General features: G+C 36.3%; 1 protein-coding gene across 4 annotated transcripts in view; it reads right to left on the bottom strand.

The window, feature by feature from the left end:
• Positions 1 to 381: 381 nt before the first annotated feature.
• Positions 382 to 12,245, bottom strand: part of TRIP11 (thyroid hormone receptor interactor 11) — a 64,496-nt gene continuing 52,632 nt past the window's right edge. For all 4 annotated transcript variants that reach the window (XM_016145450.2, XM_016145451.2, XM_036218369.1 and 1 more), the window contains 3 exons: positions 7,866 to 7,982; positions 6,528 to 6,672; positions 382 to 3,753 (listed from right to left, as the gene is read on the bottom strand). In XM_016145450.2, coding sequence (XP_016000936.2) covers positions 3,533 to 3,753; positions 6,528 to 6,672; positions 7,866 to 7,982 — 483 coding nt within the window. In that variant the 3' untranslated portion in view covers positions 382 to 3,532. The remainder of the gene's footprint in view (positions 3,754 to 6,527; positions 6,673 to 7,865; positions 7,983 to 12,245) is intronic.

Genomic DNA, 12,245 nt, shown 5'->3' on the forward strand with positions numbered 1-12,245 from the left:
TAAGAAAAAATGAGCCATGACCGATTATCTTGCTGAAATACCAAGAGCCCAATAATAAATAATGTCACCTCTGGGGGGGGGGGGGGACGGGGAAGGCTGGCTAAAATCTCTCCGATCCTCTTTTCATACATTATCTTAAGCATCTATTAAATTGTTTATACTTAACATTTCCAAGACTCAAATAGTATCCTCACAGCAGACATCCGGCGAACACTTGAAGACATTCGCTTCAGTAGTTGATCAACTGCTGCTATAAACAACATGTGTAAGTCATCTCTCCCCTTCTAAAGAAAAAGTCAGCAGCTGTTTGCTAAAAAAAAATTTTTTTTTTTATTGTGGATGAAGACATTGCCAACTCACATATATCACTTTTATTTGGAGTTTTTTTTTTTTTTTTTTTTTTTTTGCCTTGCAGTGCTCCTGAGAAATTCAGAAACGCATTGACTTTAGCTCTATGAAACACAACCCAGTATTATGACTGGGTTGTAAATGTCCCACATTTAGTTATTTCCCTAGAAATCAAAAGACAACTGATCAATTTTAAGTAGATAAACCTTAATAAGTTAAAAAGTAAACAATGGCAAATAATCACAAATGTCAGAACATTAAAAGTACCATTCATTACTTTTTCCATAGGAATATATAAAATATCAGTTATACTTGATATTTACAAAATTAAAGATATTTTTTGTTGATGGAAAATACTTTAAACATGATATATGAAAAACTTCACTAGCTTTAGAAATCAAGTTCAAATGCTTTAAGTCTTTGACTCATAATAGCACTTTCTCAATAATTCTCAACATACCCCTGTCCCTGAAGACAGTTTATTTTTCACCTAATGAATGAATAAGTATTTTGAGAGTCTTTCCCTCCCTTTCAATTAACCATTCAAAGGTTAAAATAAAGTGGAGGCTTTATTCGGAGGGGGGATATTTAATGTTTTAACTGGATGATTTTAAGGAAGTCATTTACTTGACCCATGTTTTCGTTTTTTTTTTTTCTTTTAATAATGGCAGAAACTAAAACTCAAACCACCATATGATACAGAATTATACTAAAATCAAATTCAATGTCTGGCTGGATTTTCTATTATAGTATTAGCAGTTGAAAACCATTAGGAATGTTGTGAAAAACTGTGGCAGCTAAAGCAAAATTCAACCACAAATTCTAGTAAGTTTGTTGAGAAGTAAACAGCAAAATCACTGTAGTTAAAATACTGCAATAAAATTCCCGTTAGCAATGTCCTAGTGCTGACATTAGAATTATATGCTTCATCACTGTATGGTTACTAAGAAGATTCTTTGAGCAGATGGTTCATCTCTGACACAACTTAGCTGTAGAAAAGTAGATGAGTTATGTCTGGTTTAGATCAACGAACACTTAGCATGCATACCAGAGAGCTATAGATTCAGTAATGATACAACTGAAACATTAGGTACTACAGCTTTAGTTCAAGGTCACATAATTAAATAGCAGCCATGTAAGGTCATCCTGTGATGTTTAGATATGCAATCAACCCATAACATCTTTCAAACTTATGTTAAACTAATGGGTGAAGGGAGACAGGCTGTTCTGAATAAGGAAATATTCGAAATGTCATAAAAGGCATATAAAATATGATGACATGCTAAATACCTACTAAATTTTAATTTTTAAATTAAAAGAGAAAAAAATGTTTGCATGCTCTATTTCTCCAAAATGAAGGATCATGTGTCTTCTTTTTTAACTTACAAATTTTTATTTCAGATGCTTCACACTGAAAAGAAACTTTAATGGCAAACAGTGAATAATTAAGGGTGGCCAGCGAAAGTTTCTTTGAAAAGATCATATAAAACCTAAGAGTAATAATTTCATAGAGAAATAATAATGGGCAAAACACACAAGAGGCAGTTTGACAGTTCTAATATAGAACTGGTATGACAACTTCCTTTAAAGTATACTAAAGAATGACAATGTAAATAAATTAACTAAGGAGACAGGAGATGTTATGAAGTAGCGATGTCTCGGTTATTAAATTCTTCATAAAAATCAGTTTTACTCATTGATACCTAGACTTCTCTTCTAAATACAGTTAGAAAGTATACAGTAATCACAGCAAAATTTACAAATAATCAAATTTAGTCCTGGCCAGAGCCAGGACTATTTACATATTTGGATTAGTATCATTTCCACCTTTCTTTGTACCCAGATGTTTCTGTTTTAAAAGCATATTGAAATTTACAAAATTTGCAAGAAATGTATTTAAATGTACAACTTCAACAACTAATACGAACATGACATCCTGATTAAATTAAGTTCCAACTCAGGATTTTTTATGATGGGTTCTTAAAAAATAAATACTCCCTTACTCTTAAGTTCCCAACACCTGATGCTAGTGTTACTGAAGTAATGTCACTGCCCTCAGTGACCCTGAGGATGAGAATGGCCAGTTTCTGGACTGACATATTGCACCTCTCATACTGACACCTCAGAGAGGGCCAGGAGGTGTCATGTTTAGGGATATTGCTAATTATAGTTCCATAAATGCAGCTGTTATAACACTTACATAAAAGTTGTGCACATGTGTGTAGGAAAACAATGAGTTTTAAGATACCTTTAAAAAGAGACCTTATGTCTTAAAACAAAAACACAGACCCACAATATGTACTTGACAATAAAGGGAACTGCTAATATATGCAACAACTCAAATGGATCTCAGGGGCAACATACTAAGTGAAAAAATATGTTATTCTCAAAATGTTACATACTATGATTCCATTTTTATAGCACTCCTGAAGTGACGAAATCATAGAGATGGAGAGCAGTTAGTGGTTGCCAGAGGTTACGGCGGGGGCTAGGGAAGGAGGTGGCTGCGATTATAAAAGGGTGTCATGAGGGGTTCTTGATGTATCTGAGAGTAGTGGTGGTCACATGAATCTACACATGTGATAAAATTGCATAGAACCAAATACACACATTCCACCCCAGGACAACTGTGTACTACCTCCCAGGGACAGCCTTGCTCTTGGCCTGTCTACCTACGCAAAGTCCTCTAAAGATGATCATGGTACACTTCAGATCAATTTTCTCCACTATGCAGGTAAGCCACTACTATTATTTTCTTCTTCCTTTTCTTTTTTCTTTTTTTCTTTTTTGGTAAATCTCTGAATTATCTTTAAAAGACAAATGACATGTCTTCAGTTTAAATGAACTTGAAAGTCAGAAAAGGAAATAAAGAGTGAAAATATACCTAGTAGTATTTTTGTCTTTTTATTTTTCTGATTTAAGTTAAGATTAAAAAGCAAATGTTTCTAGCTTAAATTAGGTCAAATGAGAGAAGGAAAAAAGCAGATAATATAGCAAACACTTTATCTTGTGACACCTGCAATTCCTAAAAGCATTAACGATATATTTATTAATTTTAGAGAAAGTACAACTGCAAACAAATACATGACTTTTTCCAAAAGGCCACTTTGTGATAAAGTACATAAATATAGTGTTCATGGTTTCTTTAAAGTGCTATGTATGTCTTCTCTGGCTTGAGAATCATCTACTGTTTTAAAAGGTCTTTCAGCACAGCTCCAGCACTGTTGTCAGGTGACACTGGCAAAGGTTTAAATGTGGGTAACACATCTGAGATGGGTTTCAAAAGAAGATGCCCAGGCCCGCCAGGCCCAAGTCCAGCTGGGTTAATAAGGGGCACAGCCGCGGAGCGGGGAGCCAAGAAAGGATTCAAATCGGTTCTTCTACCAGACCTGGATTCTGTTGTATCTAAACAATAAAATACAAATTATTTAGTCTCCTATATGTTATTTAGTCAACACTATACATGTGTTTTAGGATCCCAGATTTCGCCCCCCAATAAATTTACTTCATACGCTGCTGGGTTCTGAATCTGACAAGCAGGGCCTGTGAAATACGGAACCGTGAAAGGACAGGACAAGAGAAAGAAATGGGAGAAAGGAAAGGGGAGAGAAGAGTATCTGAGTGTAGAGCTAATACTTCACATTAATAGTGTGCAACACATTTTGTTGTTTTGTATTTAAATATCGATTATATAACTGATAAATTTCATTTACTATTGAAGGGGAACAAAAGTTTTGCCTTTTGGGATATCGATATTTAAGCTGGTTATTAAGAAAAGACTTAGAAAGAACTTCGGTCCTCTCTGCCCTTTCCTGCCCAAGGGATTCAGAGGGAAAGACGTACTCCAGGAAGATCTGAGAGTGCGCGCCCTCAGCAACCTAATTTTAATTGAGTATTGTAAACAGGAGGGCTTCTAGCAGGGGCCTGTTGGGAATACGCCCCGTGCTGCAATGCTTCTGGGCTGCCTTGCAAGAATTTGCCTGCCACTATGTTCTACTCTTCTTCGACCACCTATAAATCGCACACTCTCACTTTCAAAATCTCTACCCACCGTCTCTTTCCATTTTCCAACAATGTCATATATAGCCAATGTTGCCTCACTGCCTTTGGAATCTTCATGCTTATGTGAATCAAAAGTTTGATTTTATCCTTTTAATCTGTCTCTGCTGATCTTCAGCTAGAAGATCTTAGAAAGTGGGAGGAAACTTACTCCATTTTTTAGTCTCCACACTATAATAATACCTTTTAAAAGTGTTTTCTAAGTTATAAGGCAAACTCTATTAACTATTTACCTGTAAAAGGACTTGAGAACTTGATTTTCCCCCAAATAGTCATGATGATCATGAAAAACACTGGCACCCATATTTCAAGGATAATAAGACTTTATATTAATTTACCAAAAGAAAATAATATATGCATTACATTACTTGATCATCTTTTAGACATTCAAAGGTTTGAAAACAAGTCTCAATTAGATATCTTCTCTATAAAGTTAGGCTTTACAATTAGTTCTTATTGGAATAGGTCATTGGTTTATGTCCTAATATCTTAGTGGATGAACTGTGTTCTTATCACCCACTAACAATTTCATCGTTAAGAGACCAGCAGCCCCTCAGAGGCGCCCCCTTCAGCACTGGGAATCTCAAATAAGGAGCCAGCAGAGTGAGTGCGGTCAGCACTAACATAATGGCCAGGTGGAGAGCCAGAGAGAAAGAGCAAATGGGGCGATCATTTTACAAACATAACCAATGTGCCGCATCCTTGAAATGAATAATAAAATGAAAAAGAAAAAAGAAAAAAAAGAGGCCTCTAAGACAAAGAAAGCACCGAAACAAATTAATCAAATCTACTTACACAATTAAGTACCCCTGGGTCCTCAAGCTGTACTCTCCTGTGAATGACAACTTCTCAAGCTGAGAAAACTTATGATGATACTTAGTAAGCTCTTAGGCTAGCCACACAACTTCCAAATTCAGGATTAAAAAGACTCAAATTGCCTTTTTTTTCATGCAAACCCTGTACTAACTGAGAACATCAGTGGTTTTATCTCAGATCAAGCTGGGCACATGACCTGATACCTGAATGGGGGAGAGCAGGAAAGAGGGAGGAAAGCTGAGAGGGGGAAGGGATGGAGAGCGGGGTAAGGGGGTAAAGAGAAGGGGAGACTCTGCCATAATGAATTTTGGAAACTGGCTTTAAGATGCGGCAACCTACTGTAACAAGAAAAAAGTGTTTTTAGGATGGTCTACGCCTGTAGATGAAGTTAAGACTTTCCACTAAATTTAGCAGCTAAACCTCTTATCTAAAGAACAAATAAATGTTACCATTTTCTCTTCCTATAAAAATTCATGAAAATAGAAATATTTGTTAAAATGACTAAGCAAGTTTTTAAAATTTCAGAATGTAAATTATTTAATGTTTTATCCACATTAAATATCTAATGTGATATATACTTAAGCGTATATAATAACATAGATATACCTTTACAGTCCAATTAGCAAACAAACGTGTTAGTCTGAATTAATATATGGAGATTTCAGGAAAAAAAGAGACTTTACAATAAAGAATCTATTTATAATTTAAAGGACAGACTTAAATTTCAACTGAAGAAATTTTACTGCATGCTAATGTAGGGGATATGAACGTAAATAAGACCCTTACAGAAGCGAGGGACGGAAAACTGTGCACGTATGCAGAGCCGCCGAACCATCTCGACATGCAAGGATGCTTCGTAAATCCTGGATGTCAGAGCCAGGTTACTACACTACTCTTGTAAATATTATTAACACACCAAGGTTTGGTTATTGAGTATAACACTCAGATTTTCACAGAGAAAAACTCTTGAACTATAAACCACACTTCTAACTCTTACTAGCAATAAGCACCATTAGTGAAGAAGGAAGACGGGTGACCAGGCAAAGGCCACCAGTTCACCACCACTGCCAAGAGTAACTCAAAGTGGCTTATCCGGAGAGGGAAAAATTACACCAATAGGCAAAGGGAAAATAGTTTCCTACTGTTTAAATTAATCTAAGCCAATTAAAATATCAGGTTGCTACAAGAATATATGAAGTCAAAATATAATGCCTTATTGGAATTTTGGAAGAAGTCACACAGCACATTTTCAAAAACACTAACATTCAAATTTTTAAATTGAAGAAAAAATAAATAAATTTTACCTTTAAAATTTTCTGGTACATTTGTATCTAGTTTTCTCCTTGTTGGTGAATCAAGAGGTTTCATATCATAAATAGAAAGCTTTGGTGGTGGAACAGCTGGATGAGATTCCGTTTCTAGAAATTTGACAAAAAGTTCTGAAAAAGACTAAGAAGAAAACATTTGGAAAAAAAAGAAAACATTTTAGTTATATTAGGCATGTATTAAAATTATATTCACTACAACTTAAAAAAATACCAGCTATTCTAATTAAATATTAAAAACTAATCATGCCATCTGAATCATTTTTTTGAATCATTTCTTTATAACTAAGCTTTATGAACAATTAAAACTGCAAGTGCTTCAGTTATGTAGACATTATGCAAAAACTTTAACTTAATTTTTGATGATAGCGCTTTACAAATCTATACTCAGAATCAGCTACCTGATAACACTTAAGATTTCTTGCCACAAATGACACTTAAAACAGTAAGTCTTAAATTATTTTAAGAACTGTTTACATAGACATACATGAAAACTTACAGGGACAGAAAACAAATATTAAACAGTCACATTTTTCTAAAGTAAACCCAGTAATGACTATAGCAAAAGCTCAAAGTAATTCTATCAGATTAAAATAATGTCGTGTAGACCTTTCTTTTAAATTAAGTTTTCCGCCATCCAATTTCAAATAGGGTTTATCTTTAGCTAGCTGAGGGTTAAGTCATCTATCCTTAGTTTCCCCTTTTGAAAATAAAGAAACTCCACATTCTCACAGTGCTACTCAAGTCAATTGATATTCATCTTAAACCTACTAACATAACAGTCACTATATTTTCATGCTTATTAACTACCTCCTTCTACAAAAATGGAATCATTGAGGACAGGTACTTTATCTGATTTGTTGCTGCATTACCAGTCCTTAGAACAGAAAGGTACACGGCAGGTGCTCAATAAGTATTTACTGTCTCAATGACTACATATAGATAGATACATGCAAAATATAAAGTTGCTATCTTTAAGAATCTCATAATTTAGTAGTAAAACAAATAATTGTGTTTCTGCAGCATCACGATCAAATACAAATAAAGGAACAGTTAATACTTTGAAAAATAAAAATAAATTAAAGTTAGTGCTAGCTTCAGCAGCACATACACTAAAAATTAAAACCTATATTCAATAAACTTATTAAAACTGCTTATTATCATTAAGCTAATCAAGTCTTTGGATCTTAATTTCCATAACTTCAAAATAGAAGGGCTATATAAAATAACTTTAAAAGAAATCTGATTCTTTGCAAATGAATGCAATGTACAATCATCTCACCATTCATAGTCAGTAAAAATAAAATCAGCACTTACACTATTAAGCATAGATTGTTGATTTGGTCTCAGAGGTGTGTTGGGGACACTTTTTGATCCTCCTCCAAGCCACCCAGTCATCCATCTGGTAACACCGCCCTGATCTTCGTTCAACAACTGAGAAATTATTTTAAGACAGAAAAATATTATCAGTACAAGATATGAAAAAATATAAACCATTTTTTACATGATTTCAAATGGTATCAAACCATGCTTTTCAAATCCAATTTCTAGTAAATGATTCCTACTGACGGAGGGTACAAATACAATGAAATGTCATCCCAAACACTATCTTGGTAAAAATTTGAAAACTGTCATGTCTCAAAATTTAGCATTCTGATAAGAGAGGTAGCTTATATGTTACAAAACATTTAAACTAATATTATACAAATTTAGAGTGTTCCAGTCAAGATGGTGGAGTAGGTAAACACCGTGCTTGCCTCCTCCCATGACCACATCAAAATTACAACAAAATTGTAGAACAATCAGCCTGGGGAACCAAATGAAGACTAGCTGAATGGAAGTCCTATAACTATGGTTATAAAGAAGAAACCACATTGAGACTGGAGGGAATGGCAGAGATGCAAAACAGGCTGGCCACACACGTGTGGCAGTTGAAAACTGGGACGAATAGCTCAGCTACAGAGGTACCCCCTGAGGAATGAGGGGTCCCAGCCTCGCACCAGGCTCCAGGGGCCGGAGAACCAGTGCCAGGAAGAGGAGTCCAAACAACATCTGGCTGTGAAAAACTGGGGATTCTGTCTGTCCAGGTGAGACCAAAGGCTGCTGGAAACCCAGGTGTCGGCTGGACGAGCCTGCACACAGACTCACTGACTCACAGGCACTCACTCGAGGCTCCAGTAGAGGGACAGAGGCTTGGGAGTTGTCAGAGACATACAGGGAAAAACTGAGTTGTATGGATTCAGGGCAAAGGCTGGAGGGACAGCCACCATTGTCCCTGTGCTGAGCCCTCGTCCCACACAGCTGGCAGGCAAGTGCTATATTTCATGTGTTGAGCCCTCCCTGACGACGGCCAAATCTATATCAGCATTAGCCTGGTGAACCCCACTTGTGCCACCATGGTGACTCCCTGAAACCCTGCCTCACCCGACTTGCACACTGCCTGAGGCTTTTCAGTGGCTGAGCCCTATGGGCAGCTGGTAGGCAGCAGCAGGCCTCAGGGTACACTGCGACTTTTGCCGAGGTGCCTCAGACCCAGCACCAGTGGCACCCAGCCTCAATTTGCAGTGCCATCTCTCCCACGCACTTCCAGGTCCCACACAGGCAGCTATGAACCACGGATCAACTTTGTAGCTCCTCCGAGGAAGCCTCAGCAGGTAACAGGCAGCAGCTGACCTTGGCCTGCATTGAAGTCCCTCCCAAGAGGCCCCAGAACACACCTGGAGGCCAGCTTCAGACCACCACAGAGCTCTACCTGATTAGCCCCACAAGTAGCACCCCCAAAGGGTGGTCTCCCAGCAGGGAGCAGAGCTCGCTGGAGCAATCCCACTGTCGGATCAGCCACAGCACAGGAGCTCATACACTGTGGGTGTGGCCAGTCAACCTGAAGGTCAATTCTACACACTATCGTGTCAACAGCAATCAAGGTTCAACTACAACAAGAGGGCATACACAACCCACACAAGGGAAACTCCTAGAGCACTGGGTACAGGTGATCAGGAAGACTGCACCGCTGGGCCCCACGGGGCACCCACTATATAAGGCCACCTGGCCAAGACTGAGAGATATAGCAGATCTAATTAATATATAGAAACAAACACAGAGAGGCTGAGCTTAGTGACAACTTCAACAAAGAGACAGTAAGCATAAAAAAGGACACAGAAACCATAAAAAGAACCAGTCAGAAATGAAGACTACAATAACTGAAATGAAGAATACACTAGAAGGAATCAACAGCAGATTAAATGAATCAGAGGACTGATTCAGTGACTTGGAAGACAAGGCGGCAGCAAACACCCAATCAGAACAACAAAAATAAAAAAGAATTTTAAAAAATGAGGATAGTTCAAGGGACCTCTGGGTCATCAAGTTTAACATTTGCACCATGGGGTATCAGAAAGAGAAGAAAGAGAGGAAGGGATTGAGAACCTATCTGAAGAAATAATGAATGAAAACTTCCCTAACCTGGCAAAGGAAATAGTCTTACAAGTCCAGAAAGCACAGAGAGTCCCAAAGAAGATGAACCCAAACTGATCCACACCAAGACACACCATAATTAAAATTCCAAAGATTAAAGACAAAGAGAGAATCCTAAAAGCAGCAAAAAAAAGGCAGTTACTTACAAGGGAGCTCCTCTAAGATTGTCAGCTGATTTCTCAACAGAAACTTTGCAGGCCAGAAGGGACTGGCATGAAATATTCAAAGTGATGAAAAGCAAGCACCTACAACTAAGACTACTCTAACCAGCAAAGCTATCACTTAAAATTGAAGGAGTGGTAAAGAGCTTCCCACACAGGAAAAAGCTAAAGGAGTTCATCATTGCCAAAGTGGTATTACAAGAAATGCTAAAGGAATTTCTTTAAGAAGAAGAAAAAAAAAGAGATAAAAAATATGAATAATAAAATGGCGATAAGTATGTACCTATCGATAATCACTTTAAATGTAAATGAATTAAATGCTCCAATCAATTAACTATCTAGCTGAATAGTTAAGAAAACAAGACCCATACATATGCTGTCTAAAAGAGACCTACTTCAGATTGAAAAGATATACACAGACTAAAAGCAAAGAGATGGAAAAAATATATTTCATGCTAATGGAAATGAAAAAAAAAAAAAAGCTGGGAGAGAAATACTCATATCATACTCATATCAGACAAAATAGACTTTAAGAGACTATAAGAAACAAAAGACAAAAGACATTACATAATGCTAACGGATCAATCCAACAAGAGGATATAATCCTTGTAAACATTTATGGCCCCAACGGAGGAGCACCTAAATATATAAAGCAAATATCGACCAACATAAAGGGAGACATCGACAGAAATACAGTCATAGTAGGGGACTTAACACCCCACTGACATCAATGTATACAGATCTTCTAGACACCAGAATCAAGAAGGAAACAGCGCCCTTAAATGACTCACTAGACCAGATGGATTTAATTGGTATTTTTAGAACATTTCACACCAAAGTAGGAAAATTTACAATCTTTTCAAGTGCACATAGAACATTTTCCAAGATAGATCACATGTTAGGCCACAAAACAAGTCTCATTAAATTTATGAAGACTGAAATCATATCAAGCATCTTCTTTGACCACAATGGTATGAAACTAGAAATCAGTCATAAGAAAAAAACTGAAAAACGCATAAACATGTGGAGGCTAAATAACATGACACTAAACAATGAATGGTTTAACAATGAGAACAAGGAAAATGGTCAAAGTTACCTTAAGACAAATTCAAATGAAAACACAAGTACCCAAAATCTATGGGATAGAGCGAAAGCAGTCCTAAGAGGGAAATTCATAGCAAAACAGGCCTACTTCAAGAAACAAGAAAAATCTCAAATAAATAATCTGACCTTATACCTAAAGGAACTAGAAAAAGAACAAAGCCCAAAGTGAACAAAAAGAAGAAAATGATAAAGATCAGAATGGAAATAAACAAAATAGAGTCTAAAAATACAATACAAAAGATCAATGAAATCAAGAGCTCGTTTTTTGAAATGACAAACAAAATTGATAAACCTTTAACTAGAATCATAAAGAAAAAGAGAGGACACAAAATAATTAAGTTAGAAATGAAACAGAGTGACAACTGACACCACAGAAATACAAAGGATTATAAGAAAATACTATAAACGATTACATGCCAACAAATTGGACAATCTGGAAGAAAGAAATGGACAAATTCCTAGTAACATAATAATCTTCCAACAGTAAATTAAGAAGAAACAGAAAATCTGAATGGACTGATGACTACTAATGAAATAGAATTAGTAATCAAAAAACTCCCAACAAACAAAAAAGTTCTGGACCACACAGTTCACAGGTGAATTTTACCAAACATCAAAGACAAATGAACACCTATCCTTTTCAAAGTATTCCAAAAAATTTAAGAGGAGGGAAGGCTCCCAAGCTCATGTTGTGAGGCCAGCATTATCCTGATTCTAAAACCAGACAGGACACTACAGAAAAAAATAGAAAATTAGAGGCCAATATTCCTGATGAACATATATGCAAAAGGTGTCAGCAAAATATTAGCAAACCAAATTTAGCAATACATTAAAAAGAGCATACATCATGATTAAATGGGATTTTATTCTTGAGATGCAAGGCTGGTTCAATATCTGTAATTCAATTAACATGATACATCGCATAAACAAAATGAAGAATAAAAATCAAATAATCATA

Source organism: Rousettus aegyptiacus, unplaced genomic scaffold (genome assembly GCF_014176215.1).
Source record: "Rousettus aegyptiacus isolate mRouAeg1 unplaced genomic scaffold, mRouAeg1.p scaffold_m13_p_3, whole genome shotgun sequence".
NCBI classification, from domain to species: Eukaryota; Metazoa; Chordata; class Mammalia; order Chiroptera; family Pteropodidae; genus Rousettus; species Rousettus aegyptiacus.